This window comes from Saccopteryx bilineata, chromosome 1, assembly GCF_036850765.1.
Source record: "Saccopteryx bilineata isolate mSacBil1 chromosome 1, mSacBil1_pri_phased_curated, whole genome shotgun sequence".
NCBI lineage: Eukaryota > Metazoa > Chordata > Mammalia > Chiroptera > Emballonuridae > Saccopteryx > Saccopteryx bilineata.
Window position 1 is genome coordinate 407080349 of NC_089490.1, and position 27918 is coordinate 407108266.

Genomic DNA, 27918 nt, shown 5'->3' on the forward strand with positions numbered 1-27918 from the left:
ACGCAAAATGCTTCAAGTGTATTTCTGGAATCGAGGGCCTTTCCTGAGGCCCAAGGCGGAGGTAGGGGCGGCTCCGCCTCCTGGCAGCGCGGGCAGCCAATCACGTGTCCGTGTGGCCGTCATTGGTACCCCCACCCCCCCCACACACACACCCCCACCCGGGCGCAGCGCTTTTGTCTGGGAGGAGCGGCTGGTCCCAGGGCTGGAGGAGCGTCCACCTGCCTCCTCCCTGTCCGGGTCCCCAGCCTGGGCGGGGGGGGGGGGGCGGTGGACAGTGCACCCCAGGCTCGGCCTCCCAGCACAGGGCTCAGCTCCTGGCCTCAGAGCCGGACTGCAGGGGAATGAAGGGGGTTCTGTCGGGAGGGAGGCCGTCCATGTCAGGCCAAGGGCGAGGCCCGAGCCCCTGCACCCCAGGGCCAGCGCTCCTCTGTGTCCTGGCTCTGCAGGGCCGCCTGCTCCTGCAGCTGGCCGAGGTGGCCCTGGGCCTCGCAGTGCTGGCCCACGCAGCCGCACTCTTCCACCTGGGTGTAGCTGAAGGCGCGGCGGGAGCCGTCGGCGCAGCGCAGCGTCACGTTCCGCGGGGAGGTGCGGAGCTCCTGGCAGCAGCGGCACTGGTGCTCCAGCGAGCTGGCCTCCAGGGAGTACCTGCGGGCAGTGCGGTCAGCGCGCGCACACCCGGCCACCCCCTCGACAGCTCCCGCCGCCCTGCCTGACCGGCTCTCAGAGGCCCCGCTGGCCAGCGTGCAAGAGCCACGCGTCTCGGGGCTGGGGGGACACACAGCCAGCGCGAAGGACCCTGAGTCCGGGTCTCTCACTACACAGAAGCCTGCGACCCCAAAGGAGATGAGGGCTTCGGTCTTATTCATCCCGGGGCCCAGGCCTTCAGGCCACGGGGGGTAGTAGTTGCCGCCTGTCCCTTCCTGTCTGCCCCCTCGTCTGCACACACCCCACCCTGGGCGGGCAGCTGCAGCCCAGGGCCCCAAACAGCTCCACACACTGTCCTGGGGGTGGGGGGGAGCCGGCTGCGGCCGGTCACACGGGCTCACGTACATGGAGGTGGTGTCACCGCAGTTGCCCCGGCAGTAGGTGAGGCGCACGGGCCCCTCGGAGCTGCAGCCCTGCACACGGATGACCTGGTGCTTGTGGTAGACAGCGCAGGTGGACCCTGGGGAGGAACCCGGGAGGAGTGCAGGTGGTCAGGACTAGGCAGGCTGCTCCCCAGCACCCCCTCCCTCACAGATACGCCCACTCACTGTTCTGGGGTTGGGGCTGGGGACACGTGAGGCAGCAGCGGTCCTCGCTCAACACCGCCTGGTCCTGGGCCAACAAAGAGGGTGTCAGTGCCACAGCCGCCCACCCGGAGAGGGGAGGCTGGGGATGCGGGCCAGGCTCAGACAGGAGTATACAGTGCCCGGAACAAAAGCGTAGCACCCCGGCCAGCCTTGCCCAGCTGACTGGGGCTCCCCCATCCCATGCACCGGGGCAAGGCTGGGCGGCGGTTCCCGGGACTCACCACGGGGCAGCTGAGCGGGGGGCATGCCTTCTTCGTGGTCACCACCACCAGCCCGTTCTGGTGCCTCTCACACTCGTGCATCTCGCAGTGGTTCCCAGGGTCTGACCAGGACTCACCAGGCTGCAGTGCAGAAGGCCCAGGCCAGCAGGGTGAGCGCCCTCCCCAAGGGCCTCCCGCAGCGGGGAGGACACTGCGTTCGCTTGGCAGTGAGGTTTCTCCAGGGCCCCCGCCAGGCACCAGGCTCCTGCCCGCTCAGCCCTGTCACTGTCCCCACAGGGTCTCCCCCCACAGGCAGGTGTGCGCCTGGCTCCGAGTCGGACCTTCCTGGGACCCCTAGGGGTGGCTTTGCCCCCAGCCTATCTGCAGCCCGTGGCCTGCCTGGCTCAGGACGCACTCCGAGGCCCGAGGCCCCCAGCAGGCCCTCCCTGCTGCCCCTACTCACGTAGAAGAGGTGGGCAGAGCTGTCACTGGTGTTCATGACACAGGCCACCTGCACGCACGCCCCGCAGCACTGCCCGCTCTGTGCCTGGTACTCGAAACCCTGGGGAGAGGAATGGACGTGTGGCCTGAGCCCCGGCCAGTGCTCCCTGCGGGGGGGGGCTCAGGGCCGTGGGGGGAGGTTCGGGGCCGTGGGGGGGCCTCAGGGCCGTGGGGGGAGGCTCAGGGCCGTGGGAGGGGTCTCAGGGCCGTGGGGGGAGCCTCAGGGCCGTGGGGGGGCTCGGGGCTGTGGGGGGAGGCTCAGGGCCGTGGGGGGGCTCGGGGCCGTGGGGGGGGCTCGGGGCCGTGGGGGGAGCCTCGGTGCCGTGGGGGGAGGCTCGGGGCCGTGGGGGGGGGGCTCGGGGCCGTGGGAGGGGGGCTCGGGGCTGTGGGGGGCCTCGGGGCCGTGGGGGGCTCGGGGCCGTGGGGGGGGCTCGGGGCCGTGGGAGGGGGGCTCGGGGCTGTGGGGGGGGCCTCGGGGCTGTGGGGGGGGCTCGGGGCTGTGGGGGGGGCCTCAGGGCTGTGGGGGGGCCTCAGGGCCGTGGGAGGGGGGCTCGGGGCTGTGGGGGGGGCCTCAGGGCTGTGGGGGGGCCTCAGGGCCGTGGGGGGGGGGGCTCGGGGCTGTGGGGGGGGCCTCAGGGCTGTGGGGGGGCCTCAGGGCCGTGGGAGGGGGGCTCGGGGCTGTGGGGGGGGCCTCAGGGCTGTGGGGGGGCCTCAGGGCCGTGGGAGGGGGGCTCGGGGCTGTGGGGGGGGCCTCAGGGCTGTGGGGGGGCCTCAGGGCCGTGGGGGGGGCTCGGGGCCGTGGGAGGGGGGCTCGGGGCCGTGGGGGGGGCTCGGGGCCGTGGGGGGAGGCTCGGGGCCGTGGGGGGAGGCTCGGGGCCATGGGGAGGAGGCTCGGGGCTGTGGGGGGAGGCTCAGGGCCGTGGGGGGGCCTCAGGGCCGTGGGGGGCGCTCACCACAGGGCAGTGGGTGCTGCAGGTCTGGGTCTCACAGCTGACCCTGAACGTGTCCGACAGGGGGCCTCCGGGCAGCTCGCAGCGGCACGTCTCGCACAGACTGGAGGAGACCACGGCGCCGGGCTAGGGGGCGGAGTCAGTGTGCAGCGGCAGTGAGCGGGTGCCCCAGCCTTCCCCTCCAGCCTGGCTGACCTCTCCCCCGGGGGTGACCCTCAGGGGCAGAGCCCCAAGGCTGTGCCTCCGTGGAGGTCATGCGCTGGAGGGCCTGGCTGGGGGCCCCATTGTGTCCGGCAGGGAGCCGGGGTCCTGACCTTCAGCAGGTCCTTACCTGGTACAAGGTGCCGTTCACACTGCAGACGGTCCAGCCTGTTTGGGAGGAGAGAGAGCAGCTTGCAGACCCATCCTCAGGGCGCTGCACCCCCAGCCCCCAGCCCTCCACCTGCCCGCTCGCTCCGGCCCTGCTGCTGCTGGCCTCCTGAGCACAGCGCCCACGCTGGTGCCCACACTCAGTGCTAGTGGTGCCCCCTAGTGGTGCCCGAGTGAGGCTGGGTCTGCAACCTGCAACGCTCGTGCTAGAGCGTCAGGGACCGGCCGGGCCGCCGCCATCTGGGCACAGACACTCACTGCAGTGTTGGCGCGGGCAGCAGGCCCCGTCTTCGTAGGTCAGGCTCTGGCGGGTGCCCTTGGGGCAGCCCACGAGTGTGGGACAGTAGCTGGTGTTGCAGGCTGCGGGGGGGGGGAGGAGAAGGCAGAAAAAGGGGCTCAGAGACTTGAGTATCAGCCCCCTGGGTCTTCAAGAATGCTGACCGCCCAGTGGGCAGGTGGAGAGCTCCCCGGGGGGTGGCGGAGTCCCTGCCCCCCCCACCCGCTGGAGTCACGCGATGAGGTCGCAGCAGGGGAGGGTACTGCCTGTCCTCCCCACTTGTGCCTCCAGATGGCAGCACTGAGAACCCCTCCCGGGCAAAGCTGGCCAGCCCCCAGTTGGTTCCTGTGTGTGTGTGTGTGTGTGTGTGTGTGTGTCCCTCGACCCGGCCCGCCCCTGCCCTCCAGCCCGGGCTCACCGCAGGTGTACTGGGGACAGCACTGGCCAGCCTGTGGGGCCACAGGCACAGGCACCAATCCGGGCTCTGGGCAGGCCGGGGGCGGCGGGCAAGGCTGAGGCCGGCAGCTCATGGCCCGTGAGCCGCCCTCACAGGTGCACTCCTGACAGTCGAAGTGGACCCTGTGGCCAGGCTGCAAGGGAGGCAGACGTGAGCCCGGGACCTCCGCCGCCTGCCCGCCAGTCCTGGAGACAGCTTCAGAGATGGGGGAGGGGCCTCAGGAGTGTGGGTGGCGCCCGAGGCCCCCAGGGGTCTTGGAGAGGACGGGAGGTGGCCGTGTGCGGGGACGGCCATCATCTTCCCGGTCTTAGCAGAGCAGGACGGGGTCCCAGTGGAGGACGGGCTCCCGGGTACCACCCAGTCCTGCCGGGAGGGCTGTGTCCCCCTCCCCGCCTCCCTCTGAGCCTGCAGCGCCGAGAGAGAGCTCTGCCCCCAGTGTTCCACGCTCACCTCCACAGGCTCCCCGTGGGGTCCCAGACACACTGCGGGAACAAAGATCTAGGTCACTGCTGGGCGGCCACGCCCCCCCCCAGCCTTCAGGGCGGGGCTGTGGACCCAGCAGCCACAGAAAGCCCCAGGGTCCAGCTGAGAAGGTGGCCCTGCCCGCCCCCGGCCCACCGTGGAGACGTACTGGGGCAGCCCAGGGGCACGCAGACTTCCGTGGTCGAGCTGAACGGGGTCATGCCCTCCGGACAGAAGCAGCCTTCCGTGACGGGCCCGGCATCCCGAAAGGCCCTGCAAGGGAGCGGAGGGTTGGCCCGGCCCCTGTGCCCTCCGGGGCTCTGGGGGGGGGGCGGGCGGGAGGGACAGACGGACACGTACATGAGGCTGATGCTGTTGCTCCCGTAGCAGTAGGAGGGGGTGGTGGGGCCGCAGGGCCGGTACACCTTGTCAGCAGGGCAGGGGAAGGCTGTGCGAGGGAAAAGACACCGCTGAGCCCAGGGCGCCCGCCGGGAGGGACTCCGAGGCCGTGCTCCGGGCCCCGGGTGCCTGCCAAGTGCGGGGCCCCTGTGGAGGGTGGGAGGGTGCAGCAGGACCCCTGGGGAGGGTGGGAGGCTGCAGCAGGACCCCTGTGGAGGGTGGGAGGGTGCAGCAGGACCCCTGGGGAGGGTGGGAGGCTGCAGCAGGACCCCTGTGGAGGGTGGGAGGGTGCAGCAGGACCCCTGGGGAGGGTGGGAGGCTGCAGCAGGACCCCTGCGGAGGGTGGGAGGCTGCAGCAGGACCCCTGCGGAGGGTGGGAGGCTGCAGCAGGACCCCTGCGGAGGGCGGGAGGCCCTGCAGCCTGGAAGCCGGCCGCTCAGGCCCCACCCCAGCCTGGATGCCCCTCTTTTCTCTAGGAACCAGGGTGCTCTGCCCTGGGGTCAGCCCTCTTCCTCTTCTCCTCCTCCTCCTCCTCCTGCGGCCTGGTGGGCGGGCACTCACGGCACGTGTGGTTGGTCTGGCCCCTCCAGTCGACACACACGCCGTGGGAGGCGCAGAGCGAGGCGTACAGCTCCAGGCCGGAGCACACCACGTCCTCGTTGGTCATGTGGCACTGGTCGAACACACAGCCCTGGAAGTACGGCCTCGGGGGGATCACGGCGTGGCACAGCTTGAAGACACTGCGGCAGGGGGCACATGGTCACGGGCAGCCCGCGCCCAGCTGCCAGGCCCAGGCTTCCCCCGCAGAAGCCCCCAGCGAGGGCACCGCGGAGCCCACCAGAGCGCCAGGGCCTGGGGTTCTGAGCAATCTGCTGGTGGCATGGCCGTATCTTTCTGCACACTCCCCGCTGGGCTCCCCTCGGCCCGGCAAACCTGGGTGGTGGCTTACGCCCAGACCACAGCAGGCCGGCCCCACAGAACCTCAGAGGCTGACCGCCCTCCAGCCCCACCAGCGGCTCTGCTTAGAGCGTGTGGGTGGCCACACTGTCCTGCACCAGGGCTGACCCAATGGACAGCTCTCCTCCCCTCTGGTCTCCACCCTCAGGAGCCCCTGCAGGACCACGTTCTCCCACCAGCCCGGACAGGTCAGAGCAGCAGAGCAGCCCTGCCCCCCCCACCCCGTCTCCGCTCCCAGAATCTCACTCGCTCAGAATCAGCTGGCAGATTGGAGAAGGCGGGCACGGGGCGGGCGGGGTTGTGGTCCCAATGGCGGGGAGCGTCGGGGGCGGCCCGTGGCAGGACGGCTGATCGGGATCGGTCACCTTCCAGTGCATGGACATGTCCGAGCAGGAGGTGACCACCGCCCCTCCGGGGAGGCGGCAGTCATCCTTGGGGTCATTGGTGCAGGTCCCTGCAGGGGGGTGCAAGGGATCAGGGAGCTGGGGACAGCAGAGCCCCTTGCATTATCCCGGGGGCTGGTGACCCCATGCTGCACTCCATGGGGCCCCTGACCACCTTGCGCTCCCCTCCCCCCAGGAAGCGGGACCCTGAGGGGGGGAGTTCCAGGGAGGTTGGACAGTGTCGGCTTCAGGTGTCCCTGCGGGCTCAGGGCTCCACTGGTGGCCTCACCCCCGCCAAGCACACAGCCCCCTCAGGGACTTGGCAAGTCTGATCTTTCTCAGGCTGGACACTCTCGGCGACATTTAATGACCAGGGGCTGGGCTGGGGTCCCGAGAGCTGGGCGGGGCCGTGGGGGTGGGGGCTCACCGCACTGCCCCTCCGTGTTGTTGGCGAACTTGCTGAAGGGCACAGTCACGGAGAAGACGAGGCCGGTGAACAGGACCTGGACGCCAATCTCGGCGATGGTCACGTACATCTTGATGCCGATCTGGGAGACGAGGATGCCGTCCTTCCCGAAGCCGGGGCTGACCACCTTGTTGTTGAAGATGATCTGGACACGGCGGGGTGGTGGGGGGGAACAGAAGAAAAAAGGGGGGAGGCCGTCAGCTGCCGCCCCCCCCGCCTGCTCCCCCCACACAAGCCAGCCGGGCAGGGGGGCGCCCCACCTCATTGGTCATCACCCCGCGCACGGGCTTGCGGGTCAGCACGACGCGGTCCTGCCGGTACTCGACGATGATGGACTGCGGGCAGGACAGCCCGTCCTCGGCGTCGCAGAAGTAGTTGTCGATGAGCACGCGGAAGTGGCCGTAGACGGGCACGATCTGCTGCACCAGCAGGTACGTGCAGTTGTCCAGGAAGGTGTAGTAGGTGCCGTCGAAGGTGATGTAGTGGGGGTCTCCCCAGCCGCTGCACACGCCTGCGAGCACCAGGAGGGCCTCACGCTGGGGCCAGCGCGGACAAGGCCTCCCCGGCACGGGCCCCGCCCTGTCCTCAGCCATCCCGCCCGCACGGAACTGTCCAGGAGGGGCCGGAACCCTCAGCCCTCTCCTGCTGGGCACGGCCCCGGGGGCCTGGGGCCCGTGCTGCGCTAGACAATGCCCGCCCACCGCCGCCTTCCCGCTGTTGGGAAGTCCTGGTTCTACCCCGGTCCCCGCCCGCCCGCCCGGCCCGGGGGCTCACACTGGCACTGGTAGTGCAGACAGCAGCCGTCCTGGTTCTACCCCAGTCCCCGCCCGCCCACCTGGCCCCGGGGGCTCACACTGGCACTGGTAGTGCAGACAGCAGCCGTCCTGGTTCTACCCCAGTCCCCGCCCGCCCGGCCCGGGGGCTCACACTGGCACTGGTAGTGCAGACAGCAGCCGTCCTGGTTCTACCCCAGTCCCCGCCCGCCCACCTGGCCCCAGGGGCTCACACTGGCACTGGTAGTGCAGACAGCAGCCGTCCTGGCTCTACCCTGATCCCCGCCCGCCCGCCCGGCCCGGGGGCTCACACTGGCACTGGTAGTGCAGACAGCAGCCGTCCTGGTTCTACCCCAGTCCCTGCCCGCCCGCCTGGCCCCGGGGGCTCACACTGGCACTGGTAGTGCAGACAGCAGCCGTCCTGGTCGGCCACCTTCAGGGCGGGGTAGCCGTTGGCACAGGTCGGCTCCTGCACGGGCGGGCACGGGCGCGGCTGCAGCGTGATGACGTTGTTGCCCTCGCAGGTGGCCTGAGAGCAGTTGGGCATGGCCCAGGTCTCTCCTCTCTGTGGGGGCAAGGACAGCTGCAGGGGCCGCCCCACCAGACCTGCCCTCACTCTGCCAAGTGCCCGCTGCTGGACTGGCCATGAGGATCTCCGGGGGGGTGCTGTGAAGGTTGCCCTCCTTCTCTGCCTATGTCTACCCTGTTCCCCATATGTGGGCTCCCCAGACTCCACCCCTGGATCCCTGCCCTGACTCCACGCCACCCTGGCTGACCAGCTGCACCCCAGAGCATCAAACACCTGCTCTAGCTCCGTCAGACGCAACCAGCAGACTCAACACACTCCCGCTACCTGGCGGGCACACCCTCGCGGCCACCTCCCCGGTGTTCCACCTACAAAGCCCAGGGGCGGCCCCCTGAAGCCACTGCCTGATTGGAATGACCTGGAGCACCCCACTTTAGTCCCGAGACCTCAAGAAAGGCAGGAAGGGGGAGGGATTACCGTTCTGGGGGGGACCGCATTGGGGCACCCCTGCGTAGTGACAAGCACCGGAGTTGAAGTGAGGGACCCGGCTGGGGCGGTCGCTGGGGTAGGAGGCGCCGTGCTGGTGGGGCAGGCGGGGCCGGTCTGCCTGACCACGTGGCAGTCCACGCTGCACACGGCGTAGTAGCAGTGGCCGTCCAGGTCAGCCTGCTGGTATATGACGGACCCTGCAAGACAGCGGGATCGGCCGTTCGCGGCGTGGTGCCAGGAAGGGGCGCAGGGGGGCCAACAAGGCACATGGTCCGCCCGGGGCTGATCTGGCGAGCTGGCCGCCCCACCCGATGTCAGCGGGATCAATGCCCAAAGACGGTGATGGTGCTGCTGTGAGGGCAGCCGGCCGCGTCCCGGGGAGAAGGGACCTCCCCTTCACGCTGTGGTTTTCTGCGGAGGGGGCGCCCAGACAGGGCCACGACGCACCTGCAGGGTAGAGCTTGTCAGACACGCTGCAGAAGCAGGCGGGGGCGGACGGCGCCGCAGGGCTGGGCGAGCTCAGGGCGGGAGCCACGGAGCTGGACTCTGTAGTGGGCAGGCGCGTGGTCGATGAAGTCTCATAGGGGATCTCAGAGGTGGGGCAGCCGTCCCGGGGCTCACAGCACAGCACGCGCACCTCGTAGTTGAGGCACATCTGGAACCTGCCCGGCTGGTCCCGGTTGTGACACACCAGGCCCACGTCGGGGTTGCACTGCACCACCTGGCCCAGGCGCTCGATGCTGACCTCGGGGTGGCTCTCGGCCCGGCACTCCAGCCGAGCGATGGACTCGGGACGGAGGCAGATTTTCTCTCCACTCCTGACAATGTTGCTGTAGGTTTCCAGGTCTCCGCCGTGCGGCCCCGGGGACGGGAAGTCCACGTCAAACCACTTGGTCCACGTGCACTGTGGCTGGCAGGTGGTGGTCCCGGATGTGGGGTGGGTTGTCTCAGCTGCAGGAACGGGGGTGGTGGTAGTGATGGGAGCTGAGCTGGTGCTCGTTTTCGGCACAGAGGTCGTGCTGGTTTCTGGCACAGATGTGTGGATTCTGTGCACAGAGGTGCTGGTTTCTGGTGCAGATGTTGTGTGGATTCTGTGCACAGAGGTGCTGGTTTCTGGTGCAGATGTTGTGTGGATTCTGTGCACAGAGGTGCTGGTTTCCGGTGCAGATGTTGTGTGGATTCTGTGCACAGAGGTGCTGGTTTCCGGCACAGATGTTGCGTGGATTCTGTGCACAGAGGTTCTGCTGGTTTCTGGTGCAGATGTTGTGTGGATTCTGTGCACAGAGGTTGTGCTGGTTTCTGGTGCAGATGTGTGGATTCTGTGCACAGAGGTGCTGGTTTCTGGTGCAGATGTTGTGTGGATTCTGTGCACAGAGGTGCTGGTTTCTGGTGCAGATGTTGTGTGGATTCTGTGCACAGAGGTGCTGGTTTCTGGTGCAGATGTTGTGTGGATTCTGTGCACAGAGGTTCTGCTGGTTTCTGGCACAGATGTTGTGTGGATTCTGTGCACAGAGGTGCTGGTTTCTGGTGCAGATGTTGTGTGGATTCTGTGCACAGAGGTCGTGCTGGTTTCTGGTGCAGATGTTGTGTGCATTCTGTGCACAGAGGTCGTGCTGGTTTCTGGCACAGATGTTGTGTGTATTCTGTGCACAGAGGTTCTGCTGGTTTCTGGCACAGATGTTGTGTGGATTCTGTGCACAGAGGTGCTGGTTTCTGGTGCAGATGTTGTGTGGATTCTGTGCACAGAGGTTGTGCTGGTTTCCGGCACAGATGTTGTGTGGATTCTGTGCACAGAGGTGCTGGTTTCTGGTGCAGATGTTGTGTGGATTCTGTGCACAGAGGTGCTGGTTTCTGGTGCAGATGTTGTGTGGATTCTGTGCACAGAGGTTCTGCTGGTTTCTGGCACAAATGTTGTGTGGATTCTGTGCACAGAGGTGCTGGTTTCTGGTGCAGATGTTGTGTGGATTCTGTGCACAGAGGTGCTGGTTTCTGGTGCAGATGTTGTGTGGATTCTGTGCACAGAGGTTGTGCTGGTTTCCGGCACAGATGTGTGGATTCTGTGCACAGAGGTTGTGCTGGTTTCTGGTGCAGATGTTGTGTGGATTCTGTGCACAGAGGTGCTGGTTTCTGGTGCAGATGTTGTGTGGATTCTGTGCACAGAGGTTCTGCTGGTTTCTGGTGCAGATGTTGTGTGGATTCTGTGCACAGAGGTCGTGCTGGTTTCCGGCACAGATGTGTGGATTCTGTGCACAGAGGTTCTGCTGGTTTCTGGCGCAGATGTTGTGTGGATTCTGTGCATAGAGGTGCTGGTTTCTGGCACAGATGTTGTGTGGATTCTGTGCACAGAGGTCGTGCTGGTTTCCGGCACGGATGTGGTTCTGGACGTGGCCTCAGTAGGACCAGAGATGCTCACACTCAGGGTGCTGGGGACTGTGAACAGCCCGGGGGTGGGGCAGCCTTCCTGGGGCTCACAGCACAGCACGCGCACCTCGTAGTTGAGGCACATCTGGAACCTGCCCGGCTGGTCCCGGTTGTGACACACCAGGCCCACGTCGGGGTTGCACTGCACCACCTGGCCCAGGCGCTCGATGCTGACCTCGGGGTGGCTCTCGGCCCGGCACTCCAGCCGAGCGATGGACTCGGGACGGAGGCAGATTTTCTCTCCACTCCTGACAATGTTGCTGTAGGTTTCCAGGTCTCCGCCGTGCGGCCCCGGGGACGGGAAGTCCACGTCAAACCACTTGGTCCACGTGCACTGTGGCCGGCAGGCGGTGGTCCCGGGCGGGGTGACAGCACGTGTACCGGGTGTGACTGCTGTGGTTGCTGGGGGCACCTGTGTCGAGCTGGCTCCTCGGTGTTGTGTGGAGGCCGAGGGGATGCCAGTGGTCCGGGTCACCTGCGTTCGGGTCGAGTGCGTCTCCGCTGGGGTCACCGAGGGGACGGTCCTGTCTTTGCACACGTCCACCCACTCACAGCACTGGATCCGGATCTGGTAGTTGTAGCAGATGGGGGGCAGCTGGTTCCGGTTCAGGCACACCAGCCCCACCTGGTTGTTGCAGACGACGTCCTGCCCCAGCAAGGCCAGCGGGGTGTCCGGGAAGCGCTGGGCCCTGCACTCCACCTGGCTGGGCCTCTCGCAGAACGTGTACCCTTTGGACCTCAGGTTCTGGAAAGTGTCGAAATCTCCGCTGTCGATCTCCGACCCGGGGTAGCTGGCATCGATCCACCCAGTCCAGGTGCACCACTCCTGCAGGCAGGAGACCAGGCTGGCCCCAGAGGAGGTGGGCGCCCCTGGGACCTCTGAAGGCCCCGGGGCTGTGGTGGACGCAGAGGTGGTGACGCTTGAAACTGGCATTGGGCCGGATGTCGAGAGAGTCTTTCTCACCGTTGCAGAGGTGCCTGGGGGCGGTGTAGGGGTGCCTGGGGCCGGTGTAGGGGTGCCTGGAGCTGGTGTTCTGCTCATTGTAGAGGCCGTGGTTGGGCCAGTTGTGGTGACAGGGGCTGGGGACGCTGTGCTGCTCTCTGTCAGCACAGATGTGGTCCCTGGGGTGACCCGGGCTTGGGTTGTCCTGTCGGTGGCAGGCGGGGTGGCCGGGGTGGGGCCGCTGGAGGTGGGGCAGGCCCGGCGGGTGCAGCACAGGACCCTGATCTGGTAGTTGTCACAGAGCCCGGAAGCCTGGTCCCTGTTGTAGCAGACGAGCCCCGCGGTCGGGCTGCACTCCACACGCTGGCCCAGGACCTGGAGCGGCGTCCCGGGGGCGTCCTCAGCCTGGCACTCCACGGCCCTCGGCTCTTGGCAAACCGGGTACCCGTGGGCACGGAGGTTGTCCAGGGTGTCGAAGTCGCCGCTGTCGACGCCCCGTCCTGGACGGCTGACGTCCAGCCACGATGACCACTGACATTCCTCCTCACAGCCTGGGCTAGGGGATACGGAAGCCGTCGAAAGCTTCGGCCTGGGGGATGTGCCCGGAGAGGTGGACGGGGCTCTGGTCTCAGTGCTCGTGGGTGCCAGGCTCGTGGTGGGGCCGGGGAGCGTGCTGGGCGGGCCTGTGGAGCTCACAGCTGAGGTCGGAGGAGAAGGCAGGAGGCCACACGTCAGGGGCCAGCACTCACACGGGGTCCTCAGTGCCCCCACAGTGTCCTCAAGCCACCCCCTGCTGGTCCCACTTCTGTCAGCTGCCTGGGGATTCACCCTGTCCGTCTGCCTGTCTGTCTCTGTCTGTGACGGACGCCCAGTGCCCGGGGCACGCCCTGCACATGACAGGTGTGCGTTCCCAGCACGGAGCAGGTAGACAAACTGATCGCACTGGAGGGAAGTCTGCTCCCCAGGCGCCCCGACGGGGATCTGGTCGTGTGGCCATGAAAGCCAGAGCCCCAGGGACTCCTCACTGTTGGGGGAACCTCCGATCAGTCGCCCCCAGAACAGAGGGAGGTAGAGAGGGCAGCAGCACTGACTCGGGCAGGACTCCGGGCGTGTCCTGCCCTGGGGACATCAGTCCCAGCAGGGAGACCCCATGAGGCTGACCCTCTTCTCTCCCATGGGTTGACTTCCCTCTGCTTGCTCCTGGGTCCCCTCCCGATTCCCGGGGCCAGGGACAGCCAGCTGGCACGGTCCCCAGCACGGCTGCCTTACCGACGGGGAGCGTGGAGAAGGAAAAGGTGGTTGGGGGCGTGGGGGTGCTGGAACTGCAGGCGTGGACATTCCTCTCGACGGTGCCGTTGACCCCGCAGCGGGCGGAGATGCAGCCCCCGCTGCCATCGGTCGTGTGGTAGATGACCTCTCCCGGGCGGAAACGCCGCCCGTCGTAAGTACAGACGCAGGCTGTGGGGGACAGGGCGGCCGGCCATGTCAGGGGCCCAGGGCGTGGGTGGGGACCCCCGAGACCCCAGCCCCAGGGAAGGCCGCTCGCCGCTCACCCTCGGTGTCATAGACACACTGCACGCCGTTCTCGGTGCAAATGCTGGCAACAGAAGGAGAAGGTGAGTCTGGGGTGCAGGGTGGCCCCGGGGTGTGAGGGACGGGGGGACAGGAGCGTCTTCCTTCCCGTCGATGACCAGGGAGCATTGTAATGGCAGCTTCCTCTCCAGGATGTCTGTCCTGGGGTCCTTGGGGGGGGTGTCAGACTCACCCCCAACCCCACCCTGTGTACCCCCTTTCCTTTACCTTCCGGGCCCGCACCCCTCCTGCGACAGGGAGGCTCTCGTGAGCCCCGCAGGAAGCCCAAGCCACAGGGACTGTCCTGGCCCCGCTGGGCGGTACAGCCGGCTGGGCCGTGTCCGGGGCCGCGGGCCGGGCGAGTGCCCCACGTGCTCCCAGCTCCTCGTCCCGGTGACTCACCAGGAGTGGCAGTTCTTGTCCGAAGGCACCACCGCACCCGGCCGGTAGGACTTGCCCTGGACTTGGCAGGGTGGCAGAGGGGGCGGGGACGGGCATGTGGCCACACACTGCATATTGTCCTCGTCGAAGATGGGGGCCTCTGGTGGGCACTTGGGGTAGCACCCTGTGAGCCAGAGAGGCCCGAGTCTCAGCCAGACAAACAGACAGATGGACGGCCCAGCCACCCTCCCCCCCACAGTCTCGGCACCAGCTCCAGCACTGGGGAGCCCCAGGTGGCACCCACAGAGGCAGCTTGGGAGGTCAGGAAGAGGCCGGGCCGGCCGAGAGTCCCAGGGACCCAGAGCAGCCCACCTTCCAGGCTCCGTGTGTCGTGCAGGCAGCGTCCACGGGGGTTCCGGCAGGTTCTCAGGCAGGGGGCCCCGCAGGGCTGGTAGTGCCACTCGCACTCTCCGTGGGGGTTGTAGTAGTCGCAGAACAGGGCTGCGGGCGCAGGGAACTCGCTCAGCGGCCATGCTCGCTGCCGGGACCCCGCTGACCCACAGCCTGGGGAACAGTGCCGGGGGAGGGACAGCCGGCTCCCGGGCACCCCCCCCCCCATCTTTGACCAAGTCCCGTGGGCTGTGGTGAAGCCCTTCCCTCCCATGAGCCCTGGACGTGTTCCCGGAGGGTGTAGGCCCAAGCATCCCACAGCTCAGCTAGACAGTGCGGAGGGTGGCGGGCACTGGGTCCCCGCGGCTTCTCGGAGGTACCGTCCCTCTAGCCCAGGGGTCCCCAAACTGCGGCCCCCTGAGGCCATTTATCCGGCCCCCGCCGCACTTCCGGAAGGGGCACCTCTTTCATTGGTGGTCAGTGAGAGGAGCACATTGACCATCCCATTAGCCAAAAGCAGGCCCATAGTTCCCACTGAAATACTGGTCAGTTTGTTGATTTAAATTTACTTGTTCTTTATTTTAAATATTGTATTTGTTCCCGTTTTGTTTTTTTACTTTAAAATAAGATATGTGCAGTGTGCATAGGAATTTGTTCATAGTTTTTTTTATAGTCCAGCCCTCCAACGGTCTGAGGGACAGTGAATTGGCCCCCTGTGTAAAAAGTTTGGGGACCCCTGCCTAGCCCAAGTCTATCTGTCCTGGACGGGGGTGGGGGTAGGGGTGGAGGTGGCGGGGTTCTGCTGACCCCCTCAGTTCCAGAAGGTTCTACCACGCCTGCCATCTCTCAGTCACACCCCCCCCCCGTTTTTCTTTCCAGCCCGGGCGACCCATCTCCCGGGCAAGAGAGGGAACTCACGGCAGACCTCCGGGGAGCGCCAGGGCACACACACGCCCACCTCGCGGCAGGCCTGGGCGTAGGCGGCCACGGCCGTGCAGAAGCACTCGCAGTCGCCCCCTGAGTCGCAGGCGCAGGCATCGTTCACGCAGGCCTCGTAGTACTTGGCTGGCTCCACCTGGGGGAGACAGGCCTCAGGTTGTGGGGGCTCCACCACCGTGGGCTCTCGGGGGACCAGGCTTGCATTGTGGAGCATGGGAGCAGCAAACGCACGGTTGCAGGTGGCCAGCCGGACCGGCTCTTAATGTCCACACAGGCCAGCCGGTCCTCAACGCCGGCCCCACCCGCCTCACAAGGTGACGCCGGCCCCTTCCTCCCCAGGCACCCAGCGGAGAGTCCCACGTACGTGGGCGTGGCAGGCCTCGAAGGTGGCGCTGTTGATCAGGCTGCACTGCTTCTGGGCCCAGGACTTGCGGTAGGGGTTGGCGGTGCAGGGGTCCCTGGGAGCCGCGGCGTCCGGGCAGGACGGGGAGACCTTCCAGCTGTTGCCAAACTCCAGAGCATCGCCCACCACGGACTGGCTCCGCGTGGTGAAGTCGTTGATGGCGTTGTCGTCAAAGTTCCCGCACAGCCCACAGACCTTCCCCTGCAGACGCGGAGAGTGGGGAGACCTCAGGGAAAGTGCAGGAAGGGCCCGAGCCCCCTTCTCTGCCCCCCTGGCCCTCCTGGACCCCATCCCTCCCCAGAAGGAGGAGGAAGGGGTCACTGGAGACCGAGGCCGTGTCAGACACCCTATGCACGGCCGCGCTCCGAGCAGAGGCCCACGGTGCCGCGCCCAAGTCTCTCCTAGAGTAAGGGTGGGGGCTAAGGGGTGTCCCCCAGACAGGCTCAGGCCCTAACCCTGGGACCCGAGTGCAGCCTTATGTGGCCACAGGGTCCCTGCAGATGAGATAAAGCTCAGAAGAGGGCATCCTGGATCGGGGTGGACGGGCCAGTGACTGGTGTCCCCTCAGGCACGCGATGTGGCCACACAGCCGCACGCACATGGCAGGGGGGGGGGAGTCACGTGGTCACAGAGGCACAGTGTGCAGGGGGGGTCACGTGGTCACAGAGGCACAGTGTGCGGTGATGTGGCCACAAGCCCGGAAGCACGGGAGGCCCCCAGAGGCTGGACGAGGCAGGAAGGGGCCTCTGGAGGGTGTCACCCTTCCTGCTGGCCCCTTGACTGGACTTCCGGAGTCCAGAACGGAGAGAAGGAGCCACCGTGGGCCGTGACTTGTCCCCACAGCCACAGGCCCCTTCTGCCCACCTCCCCCGGGCGAGCCGGCCAGCCCTTCCTCCCTTCCTCTCTCCGTCTGTCCCTCTCTCTCTCAGACTCGCTCTGTCTGGGTGTCATCTCCCCGCGCTGCACCCCCCCCCCCCGTGTGCCCCTTGGTGGGGCCGAGGACCGTGGCCTCACCTTGAACTCGGGGCTGAGCCTGAGGAAGATGCTGGTCTTCTTGTCCCACAGCAGGACCAGGCCGGCCTCGGTGTCCACCACCAAGTAGATGCCCACCTGGCGGATGGAGTAGGGAGCCTCCTGCCCCGCCCCCTTCTCGATCACCTCCACTTTCCCGTCGCTCAGCTTCAGCTCGTAGCTCTGCACAGGGAGGGGTCCCTCAGAGCCTGGCGAGGACCCCAGGCCACCATCCCCCCCCAGCCCCGCGGTGCCATCCTGGCTCAGCCTTCTTAGGGACCCCTGGAGCCTCCCAGGCAGGTGCCCCGGCCCCCGCTCGGCCAGCCCCCCAACTCACCCCCAGGAAGATCTTGATGGCCTTGGAGCAGGTGGTCCCTGTGGTGCCACAGGGCACGTTCTCGGTGACAACACGGAAGGCGTCCTGGGCACTGCCGTTCCCGCCGCAGTGGTCCTGCGGGGGGGACAAGGACGGTAATTAGGCCAGCGCAGGCCTGAGGGTGGGGCCGGGCTGCAGGACCCTGGGGCGGGGCTGGGAACCGCGGCGGCCGTACCTGGACCAGCGTGTACTCGCAATCCCCATTGAAGCTGTAGCGCTGGCCGTCGAAGGTGAGGTAGTGGCCGTCCCCGTACACGGCGCAGGTGGCCAGGCAGGGCTCATCGGTGCACTGCCACATTCTGCTCTTACAGGTGCTGGGGGGAGGGGGCGCCGGTCAGACCAAAGCCCCCCAGGCGGGGGCGGGGATGGGTGCTCCTCCTGGGGGCTCCGCGGGGGCCTTTCAGTCGCTGGCTGGGGGTCACAGCACCGCCGCACAGCCCCCCACCCCAGGATGGGGCCCCAAGCTGCCACATACCAGGTGTTACAGCCCACCCGGATGGTCTGCCCGGCCTGGTAGCTGGCCTCGTTGTGCACGCAGGGGCAGTCGGCCGCAGCGATGCAGCCCCCGTCTCCGTCCGCCACCAGCCCCGCGGGACACACGCAGCCGGGCACGCACTGGGGGCTGTACTGTGGGCGGGGCGGACGCAGTCAGTGGGCGGGGCGGATGCAGTCAGTGGGCGGGGCGGACGCAGTCAGTGGGCGGGGCGGACACAGTCAGTGCGCGGGGCGGGGCAGAGAGCGCTGGCCACGCGAGAGCGGGGCTCCTCCTGGGACCCTCCTGGGCGGGCGTCTCCGCAGGTACCCACGAGGGCCAAGCCGGCCTGGGGTCCCTGGCGGTCACGGGGAGGGGGTTGGGGGGGCACGGGTCACTCACGCAGTCCATGTCCAGGGTGTGGCAGCTCTTCTGGCAGCCGGCCCCGGGGTCCCCCGGCGTGGCGTTGCGGCAGTCCAAGTAGACCATGGGGGGCGCGCAGACTGGGGAAGAAGGGGCGGGCCGTTCAGGGGGCGCCGCCCACCTCCCAGGTCGACGCTGAGGGATGGCGCTTCTGCCTCGTCTGTGGGGCACGCGTGTGTGTGGTGTGTGTGTGTGCACATGTGTGTGTGCCTGCGTGTGCATGTTCGGCGTGTGGGCGAGCACTGCACCCACACACAGTCCACAGCGCACCCCCCCACCGCTCCTCACTGAGCCCAGAGGGCAGAGGCACCCTGGCAGAGATGCTGACCTACGCCCGCCCGCCACACTGACTTGGGACTGACTTTAACCCTGAAGCTTCACAGGAAGGCACCTGAGGGCCCCACCCTCTGTCTGTCCTGGCTCACCTGGGGCAGGAGCCTGGCCTCCGATGCAGGTCAGTGTGCCCTGCGTGCAGGTGCTGTGAGGAAAGGGCGGTCAGAGGGTCCTCCCGGCCCTGCCAGCCCCGCCCGGCTCCCGCCCTGCGGGAGATCTTACCAGACAGCCCCGCGCTCGTGCAGGGACTCCCCGTTGGGGATCACAGAGTCCCCGTGGTAGCAGGGACAGCTGGCGGCCGGCACACACTTGCCCGCGTTGTCTAGGAAGGTGCCCTGGGGGCAGGTGCAGCCGTCCACGGGCACAAAGCTGACGCCGCAGGCGACATCCTCCTGGCTCAGGGCCCGGCAGGTGGGCTGGCAGGTGCCGATGTTGTAGTGGTAGGTCATCGACTTCGGGCAGGTCTCCATGGGCTTTGCTGCGGGTTTCAGGAAGAGGGGGCATTCAGGACAGAGCCGCGGGGCACCCAGACCCCCCTGGCTCCCCGTCCCTGCCAGGCCCTCCCTCCCAGGCAGGGTCCCAGAGCCCCCTGGCCTCTGAGCCCGGTGCAGGGGACAGGGGCCCACGGAGCACGTGCTCCGGCCCCTGAGGGCACCCCGCGGCACACTCACCGCAGACGCCGGCCCTCCAGCCGCGGAGCAGCACGCCCCGGGCGGCGCAGGCCCACACGTAGGAGGACAGAGCCGCGCACAGGCAGTCCTCACTCTTCTCACAGTTGCACGTGTCGAAGAGGCAGTTCTGGGGACAGGGCGTGGGTGTCAGGGGCCCCGGCCCACACACCCAGCGTCCCCCACCCTGCCGACCCCGACCTCCTCCCGGGGAGTCCCCCCCGCCCCCCTGCCCTCAGCGGAACTTGCACAGAGCCCTCGAGCCGAAGACCTCAGCCCCTGGTCTCTGTGGCCCGACAGGCCCAGCCCTGCCGGGTCGGCCCCAGACAACCGCTGCGTTCTCACTGGGACCCGGGCCTGTCTCGGGACTGGAGGCTCCAGAGGCTCACGGGAAGCACGTGACAAGTGACCGACCGAATGAGTGGGGACAAGGGGAGAAAGCCAGGGGACACCCGGGGGTGGGCCTGCCCGCTGGGACGCGCTGTGCGCAGCCCTATGGCCGGAGGAGAGAGGCGGGCGGCAGGTGTTACCGAGTAGTAGGAGGCAGGGTTCACGGCGGCGTGGCACTCGGCGAAGGGGCCCTGTGGGTCCGTCAGCCGTGAGCACCAGTGCTGAGCGTACTTCTCTGTGGACGGAGGAGGAGGGGGGTTGGCGGGCAGACGGGGGCACCCAACATGCCGGGGTGAATAGGCCCCAGGCTCCAGCTGGGCACCCCCCCTCCCCGTCTGGGTCTGCAGCACGTGGAAAGGAAGCCTCCCCCAGGACCCTGTTCCTTTTCTTCCGGAACCCTCCATGGCCAGAAGGATACACGTGTTAATGAGTTGCCTGTTTACCACCTGATGTCCCCTCTCGGGACCAGAGTGGACAGCTGGAGCCCAGGGCTGGACCCTCGCAGCCCAGGAGGCTGGGGTACACGTACCGTTCTCCACGCTGAGGGAGCAGGGGTCCTCGAAGCTGTTCTTGACGTTGGGGCAGGCGGCCTGGGTCTTCCAGGTGTTGGCGAAGGCGGCGGCCGTGCCCTCCACCACGCCACCGAGGGTCCGGAAGTCGTCGGCCTGGTTCTGGTTGAAGTTCCCGCAGAGGCCTGGGGGACGGGGAGGCCGCGTGAGGCCCCGAGCCCCCGGCCGCCCAGGGTGGGCCCTGGCACCGAGGGCGGGCGGGGACCCTTACCGCAGGTCAGGCCCCGGAACCCTGGCGCCAGCCTCAGGAACACCTGCATGGTGGGCACCAGCTGGACCTCCACCTGCAGGCCCAGGTTGGTCTGCGCGATGATGAAGAAGGTCGAGGGTCTGAAGAGCGTGACGTTGGCTGCGGACACAGGGGACGAGGGTCTCAGTGGGGTCCTAGAGGCGGGGCCCCCGGGGGAGGGGTTGGGGCCGGCGCCCTCACCTGCAGAGACGGGCAGCTGGGTGTAGATCTGGTTCACAAACACCTCCCCGCTGGCCTTGACCACGACGACCTGGGGGCAGCAGGGGTGCATTGGCCGCACAGCAGGTGGTGTCCAGCTGCCCCCCGGAGGCTGTGTCCACGACACCTCCACCCCCATGGGGGGGAGGAGCTGGTGACCAGCCCGCCCGGGGACCCCAGGCTCATCCCAAGTTTTCTACAAGGACTGAGGACTGTGCATTTTAAAAATCATGGGCCTTGACCGGTTGGCTCAGCGGTAGAGCGTCGGCCTGGCGTGGGGGGGACCAGGGTTTGATTCCCGGCCAGGGCACACAGGAGAGGCGCCCATCTGCTTCTCCACCCCTCCCCCTCTCCTTCCTCTCTGTCTCTCTCTTCCCCTCCCGCAGCCAAGGCTCCATTGGAGCAAAGATGGCCCGGGCACTGGGGATGGCTCCTTGGCCTCTGCCCCAGGCGCTAGAGTGGCTCTGGGTGCAACAGAGCAACGCCCCAGACGGGCAGAGCATCGCCCCCTGGTGGGCGTGCCGGGTGGATCCCGGTCGGGCGCATGCGGGAGTCTGTCTGACTGTCTCTCCCTGTTTCCAGCTTCAGAAAAATACAAAAAAAAAAAAATCATGTAAAAACCAAAGCAATTTTATAAAACGGAGAAGCCACCACCCCCTTCGCGGGCTGGTGGGAACAGGCGTGGAGGCTCTGGTGCCTGCCTGCCAAGCTGCTCCTTTGGGGACGGTCACTCGGAGGACACACAGAGATGGACCGGCGCATGGGGCCGGCGGGCGGGTCCTGGGGCCACGCCTGGCATGCTCTGCCTGCACCAGGGCCAAGGGCTTAGGGCAGGGAGGTCACTTGCCATGAGGCTGCGCCAGGCCCCCCGGCTCCCGGGGTCTGCACTCACCGTCTGCCCGCCGCCCAGGCTCAGTGTGAGGCCCCTCAGGCAGGTCTCGCTGTCGGTCAGGCCACACCTGCGCAGCTCGGCCAGCACGGTGAAGGCACTGCTGTCACAGGGCTGCAGACACAGGTCCTCAGGCCCCGCCCAGCGCCCCGCCCCCTCCCCTCCTCACCGCCCACCCTGGGAACCCCGGGAGGCTGGGGGACACGGCGCCGGGACCCTGGGGGACACGGCGCCGGGACCCTGGCGTGGCCAGGCGTGGGGAGGGCTGGCTGTGACCCACAGCGGGGCGCCGTCCTGGGAGCCCCCGTGTCCCGGCGAGGAGGCCCAGCGCACCTTGGCCAGCACGTAGCTGCAGTCCCCGTGCACCGTGTACAGCCTCGCGTCGAACGTGGAGAAGTGGGCGCCTCCCAGCACGGAGCAGGTGCCTGGGCACGGAACCTCCCGGCAGCTCCACCGGCCTCCAGCACAGGTGCTGGGGGCAGGGAGCCGTCAGAGGGGCCGGCCCTTCAGCGTCCAGCCCCACCTCCGCCTCGCTCTCTCCCCGGGCTCGCCGCCCTCACACAGGCTGGAGCCCAGCAGCCTCTGCCCGGGACCCCGAATGGGACAGGATGACCAGTGTCCAGGCAGCCACCCCCAGAGGGGCCACCCCAGGGCACATCTGGGGGGACAGGAGGGTGGGGGCCACCCGGGGCACATCTGGGGGGACAGGAGGGTGGGGGCCATCGCAAGGCACATCTGGGGGACAGGAGGGTGGGGGCCATCGCAAGGCACATCTGGGGGGACAGGAAGGTGGGGGCCATCGCCAGGCACATCTGGGGGGACAGGACGGTGGGGGCCATCACCAGGCACATCTGGGGGGACAGGAGGGTGGGGACCACCCCAGGGCACATCTGGGGGACAGGAGGGTGGGAGCCATCGCAAGGCACATCTGGGGGAACAGGAGGGTGGGGGCCATCGCAAGGCACATCTGGGGGGACAGGAGGGTGGGGGCCATTGCAAGGCACATCTGGGGGTCAGGAGGAGGACGCGGGGTCCTACCAGTTGGTGCAGTCTGTGGAGTAGACAGCCCCTGGTGCGTAGGTGGCCCCGTTGTACACACAGGGACACTGAGATACAGGGACACATCCGGTCTGGCCGATGTCATCAAACACCATCCCTGCAGAAGGGGCAGGCGGTATCCACCACGTGAGCGTGTGGAGGGGACGGACCCTCGGCCCCTGCTGGTCCTGCCCCTGGGGGGTCCCTCAGACCCAGGGGCCCAGGTGCATCTGGGTGGTTCTCAGGTGTGGAGGATCATGGCAGGGGCGGGGGGCGCTCCCTCTCACCGTCAGGGCAGAAGCAGCCGGCCACGCAGTGGTCCTCGCAGACCTGGGACCGCTCCAGGTTGGAGCAGGTGTCGGTGCAGGGTGAGCCACACTCCCGGTATTGCATGTTGAGGGGGCACGTCTGGGCTGCAGGAGGAGGGGGCCGTCACACCGAGCCCCTGCCTCAGGGCCCGAGGAGGAGGGGCCGTCACACCGAGCCCCTGCCTCAGGGCCCGAGGAGGGGGAGGGGTGTCCCGTCACACCGAGCCCCTGTCTCAGGGCCCGAGGAGGGGGAGGGGAGTCCCTGTGACACCGATCCCCTGTCTCAGGGCCCGAGGAGGGGGAGGGGAGTCCCTGTGACACTGAGCCCCTGTCTCAGGGCCCGAGGAGGGGGAGGGGTGTCCCGTCACACCGAGCCCCTGTCTCAGGGCCCGAGGAGGAAGAGGGGAGTCCCTGTGACACCGAGCCCCTGCCTCAGGGCCCGAGGAGGAGGGGCCCGTCACACCGAGCCCCTGCCTCAGGGCCCGAGGAGGGGGAGGGGGGTCCCGTCACACCGAGCCCCTGTCTCAGGGCCTGAGGAGGGGGAGGGGAGTCCCTGTGACACCGAGCCCCTGTCTCAGGGCCCGAGGAGGGGGAGGGGAGTCCCTGTGACACCGAGCCCCTGTCTCAGGGCCCGAGGAGGGGGAGGGGAGTCCCTGTGACACTGAGCCCCTGCCTCAGGGCCCGAGGAGGGAGGCCCCCACGTCACACCGAGCCCCTGCCTCAGGGCCCGAGACGGGACAGCTGCAGTGGGCGGGGCGGGACGGGGGGGGGGGGGGGAGGCTGGGACACTCACGGCAGAGGTTCGGGCCCCGCCAGTCTGGGGGCAGCCCCCCGGCGTGGGCGCACTGGCGGGCATACTCAGCGAGGGTGTGGCAGATGCACTGGGCCAGGTCGGCCGTGTGCTGGCAGAGGCACAGGTCCTGCTGGCAGGCCTGCACGTAGCTGCTGGGGTCCACCAGGGGGGTGCAGCCCAGGAACACGGCGCTGCTCAGGAGCTCCTCGCAGATGCCCTGGGGCGGGGGCGGGAGGCTGAGTCCAGGCCCCGGAGGTCCCTGGTTCTCAGTCCCCTCGCCCACCACAGCCCCCCGGAGGCCCCTGGTTCTCAGTCCCCTCGCCCACCACAGCCCCCCGGAGGCCCCTGGTTCTCAGTCCCCTCGCCCACCACAGCCCCCCGGAGGCCCCTGGTTCTCAGTCCCCTCGCCCACCACAGCCCCCCGGAGGCCCCTGGTTCTCAGTCCCCTCGCCCACCACAGCCCCCCGGTCACTGTAGGGGCAGGACCCCAGCCATCCGCCCGAGGGCCTACCAAGCCGTCTGAGCAGTTCCTCGGGGGTTCGGGGACAGTGTCCTGACACTGCTCCGTGGGTCCGTCCATCTTCTGCAGGTTCCCAAACTCGAGGGGGGTCAGCTTGGTGTCTGCAGGAAGCACAGTGCTGGACTTTGCAGGTTCCTGGGGCCCCCTCCCCGCCCTCCAGCACCAGAGATGTCCCGGCTACGCCCGCCTCCCCCGCCCACACTGTAGGATTAAGCAGTGGCCACACAGGAGGTCCCAGGGGTCTGGAGATGAAGTGAGGAGCCCCCCCCCAGACACAAGCCTGAGGTCAGCATGCAGCCCAGAGTGTAAGAGAGTGGTGACTCAGTCCCTGCCGGGCCCCCAGCCTGACTCAGACTGCATTGGACCTCCCGGTCAGGGTCAGTGGACACTTGGCCAGGCTCGGTCCCCCATGGCCGGAAGCCCCTTATGGGTGGGCTTCCTGGGCCTGGTGAGGGGACGTGGATATTATGCGGATCTCACAAGAGGCCCGTGCTGGGTGTCAAGGGCTCGAGGGAGAAGAGCAGAGACAGGGTCTCGTTTCAGGCTGTGCCCGGGGCTCACTGTGTGAGAAGAACTCATCGAAGGGGATGCCGTTGAAGTCTCCGCAGAGCCCACAGGTCTGGTTGGCGTACTTGATGTCCAGCTCGAGCTGGAACGAGAGGACAGATCCGTCAGACGCCTGGCCCTCCAGGGACGTCCCGGACAGCAAGGACGGACGAGGCGTGGAGCCTGACATCCCCGGGGAGGAGACCTGGGCCTTCCCCACGCGGCACAGAGCCGTGACAGGCCGGGTCCTGAGCTGAGGGAGAGGCCATGGGCTCCCACCCTCGCCTGCCACGTGGGGCGGGGTCCGGCCCTCCCACCCACCTTCACTCAGAGCGCCTTCCCCTACGGGCACGTGCCCCTGACCTCCACTCCCCCCACCAGACTCACCAGGAGGCTGTTGTCCTGGTTCCACATGAAGACCAGGCCCAGCCTGGCCACCACCTTCAGGTAGCTGGTGCTGTGCTCAACAAGGACCCCGGACCGGCTGAAGGGCAGCTGAACCCTGCGGAGAGAGGGCCCGCTGAGGCACGAGGGGTCGGCGAGGACGCAGCGACGGGGGCCTGGACCTCGGGCTGGGAGGGTCCCTATGGTCACGGTATGTGACAAGTCCACCGTGTCATGGACGGTGCCAGCAGGCATGACAAGGACAAGGGGCCTGCTGGAGCTCTGAGAAGGGGACACTTCCAGGGGCAGCACGAGAGCCCAGGTGGCCGAGGGCGGGTCCTGAGGGGGCACCCCACTCGGAGGCACTCTTCAGGGACCCCCATGTCCCCCCCACGACCACTCGGAGGCGCTCTTCAGGGACCCCCATGTCCCCCCCACGACCACTCGGAGGCGCTCTTCAGGGACCCCCATGTCCCCCCCACGACCACTCGGAGGCACTCTTCAGGGACCCCCATGTCCCCCCCACGACCACTCGGAGGCGCTCTTCAGGGACCCCCATGTCCCCCCCACGACCACGCAGAGGCACTCTTCAGGGACCCCCATGTCCCTCCCACGACCACGCAGAGGCACTCTTCAGGGACCCCCATGTCCCTCCCACAACCACGCAGAGGCACTCTTCAGGGACCCCCCCATGTCCCTCCCACGACCACGCAGAGGCACTCTTCAGGGACCCCCATGTCCCCCCCACGACCACTCGGAGGCGCTCTTCAGGGACCCCCATGTCCCTCCCACGACCACGCAGAAACGCCCCAGGCCATCCGGGGGCCAAACTCACGGGCGGCCGTTGACCAGGACGGAGCTCGTGGTCAGCTCCAGGACCATGCCCCCGAGCTTCATGGTGACCCTGCCCACGGTGGTGGCGTTGGGCTCGGGGCCGCGGCGCAGCTGGATGTTGAAGTCCTCGTAGGCGGCCCCGCAGTGCGCCGAGAAGACGTAGTTGCAGCGTCCGGGGAAGCGGAAGATGTCCCCGTCGAAGGTCTTGTAGTGGAAGTCGCCCCACGTGCTGCAGACCCGCCCGTTGTGCGCCGCGTCCAGGGCTGTGGGGAGGGCGACCGGGCGTGCTCAGGGCGCCACCCCAGCTCGTGCCCCCTCCCCCGCGTTCCTGAGCCTGGGACGCACTGCTGCCCGAAGGGCAGGCGTCTGGGGATGACCTGCCAGGACCCGGGTGGCCCTTTCCCAACCCTGAGTCAATGTCCACCCAGAAAACCAGCGCCCGGGTCTGAGGGAGGAGGACCCGTCAACGCCGTCCCCCAGCCCAGCCCCCGGCCCCTCCGTGCCGGGTCTCACTCACCTCGCACTATGTGGGTGGTCCGCAGAGGCGGGAGGACAGTCACCCCCAGGACGCGGTCACCTGAGGGGGCAGGGGTGGGCTGACACGCAGCTGGCAGACCCCGAGGGGGCACTCACCTCGGTGCCTCCCCGCCCGCCCGCCCGCCCGCCCGTCGTAGGCACTGGGGGCAGCGGAGACTTCGGCCCGCCAGCGGCTCTCCCTCCGATGACCTTCACTTCCTCCCAGCCCATCTAGCTGGGGCGGTCAGCGCTCGTGCCCACGTGGCCCGGAAGGCCGTTTGCCAGTGGGGGCTCCTTGCTCCCAGAGTCTCAAAAATGCTGGCTCTGCACCAGTGACCAGAAACAGTCCCACAGGTGCTGAGATCGGGGCGGGCGAGCTCCCCGGAAGACATCCTGGGGAGATGGTCCTCGCAGCCCCCTGCCCTGCCCCCCCCAGGAGAGGACTGCAGGCCGTGCCCCTGCAGCCTGGGCCCCGAGACACCCCAAGAGGCCGTCCACCCGCCCTCCTCCTCTGCCTCCGGGCCCAGAGCACACGCTTGTGGCTGAACTCTAGGAGTTAAAACACGGACAGGGACGTGTGAACTCAGCGGGCCCTGCAGCCTGTCACCCCTCTCGGCAGCGTGACGGGGAGACAGCAGGCCGCCTGCAGGTGACCAGCCCTGCCAGCCATAGGGCCGTGTCCCCCACCCTCCAAGTCCCAAGAGTGGGAGGTGCCCAAGTTAGGGCCTCCTCGGGGTCCGCTGGCCGGGGCGGGTGGGGCAGCTCTGACAGGTGGGGGGACTCACCGCTGGGCCCCTGGGGGACAGGAGGGAGGTCCAGGTGCTCATTGCTGGACTCCGCAGTGCCGTCCCGGACCCCGCCTGTGGGAAGAGGAGCGGGCAGTTGAGTTGGGGGCAGGGCAGGCATGGAGCACTCAGGAGGTGGGGTCTTCTCCCTGTGCAGAGCCCGGGGAGGGGGCGGTGCTGGGGGTGTTGAGCACCCCCTCAGCTCAGTCCCTGAGCATTAGGGAGGGTCCCCCTGGCCCTGACCTAGTGTCTCCAAGACCATTCACTCACTCTGTATTTATTCACAAGGAGTGTGTCCACCACGGGCCGGACACCAGTGTCCTAGCTCAGGACATGGGGGACAAGACGAACAGGTGCTGCCCAGGGCTGCGGCCTCTGAGGGGCAGCCGTCAAAATGCAGGGGGGTCCCGACAGCTTGTCAGGAGGCCACCAAGTTTCTGCCGGATAACTCAGAGCAGGTGGGGGGACTTGAGGGCCAAGCGTGGGTAGGGGCTTGCTCTCAATGGGGCGCTCGGGGCCACTGACTGGCGGGCCTCATCCCAGGTGAGGTCAGGGCAGGGTCGAGGCTGGCAGTACTGGGTCACCCCGAGAACCCTGAGGGCGGGAACGGGGTCTGGGGCTCCAGAGCTGTGAGCAGCAGGGGAACACTGGAGCCTGGGACCCTGTGGGCCAGGGGCTGCCCACTGTCGGGGGGAAGGGGGGCACTAACCCTGCTGCCCCTCCTCAGGCCCCCTGCAGCCCCAGACCCCCACCCCCGCCCCAGGAGCTGGGAGGTGTGGGCGAGCTGGAGCCGGGCCAGGCTGAACCACCGAGGAGCTGTTCACGGACACGCTCAGGACAGGACCTCCGTGCTGCCTGCTGCCCGCCCAGGACCAAGGCCACCCCAGGACTCTGGGGGAAGCCGGGACCTCGGGCTGTGGATGGGGCCAGCCAGGGAAAGCCGCCCGGAGCGCGTCTCACCTGCGTGCTGGGCGCAGGCCAGGGCCACAGCCAGAGCCCAGAGCGGAGCCAGCTTCCTCCGGCCGACGCCCATCTTGGGGAGGAAGGGACGCCCCAGGACAGACT

The 27918-nt window shown here is 67.9% G+C and overlaps 1 protein-coding gene and 1 long non-coding RNA gene across 2 annotated transcripts; one reads left to right on the forward strand and one right to left on the reverse strand.

Annotated features, from left to right (window-relative positions):
• On the reverse strand, window positions 1-27918 carry MUC5AC (mucin 5AC, oligomeric mucus/gel-forming). Its single transcript, XM_066252401.1, has 51 exons — window positions 27814-27918; window positions 26854-26928; window positions 26070-26129; window positions 25554-25815; window positions 24722-24836; window positions 24350-24437; window positions 23780-23889; window positions 23269-23485; window positions 22455-22580; window positions 22168-22285; window positions 21463-21601; window positions 21133-21243; window positions 20223-20292; window positions 20004-20141; window positions 19753-19917; window positions 19364-19458; window positions 18837-18963; window positions 18388-18643; window positions 18258-18310; window positions 17812-17912; window positions 17413-17564; window positions 17113-17251; window positions 16899-17012; window positions 16565-16744; window positions 15512-15751; window positions 15127-15283; window positions 14191-14319; window positions 13840-14002; window positions 13419-13462; window positions 13135-13323; window positions 10917-12563; window positions 9283-9316; window positions 8949-9040; window positions 8490-8698; window positions 7877-8051; window positions 6974-7224; window positions 6675-6858; window positions 6111-6318; window positions 5469-5647; window positions 4869-4956; window positions 4678-4781; window positions 4497-4528; window positions 4008-4179; window positions 3571-3672; window positions 3275-3312; window positions 2947-3069; window positions 1956-2054; window positions 1514-1633; window positions 1254-1317; window positions 1051-1165; window positions 1-645 (listed from the first exon to the last, which is right to left on the reverse strand). Exons 1-51 carry the CDS (start codon window positions 27884-27886, stop codon window positions 378-380), a joined length of 8310 nt encoding a protein of 2769 aa, XP_066108498.1. The 5' UTR covers window positions 27887-27918; the 3' UTR covers window positions 1-377.
• Window positions 10139-10902, forward strand: LOC136319083 (uncharacterized). Its single transcript, XR_010728178.1, has 3 exons — window positions 10139-10525; window positions 10619-10679; window positions 10779-10902. It is a non-coding gene; the product is annotated as an uncharacterized lncRNA (long non-coding RNA).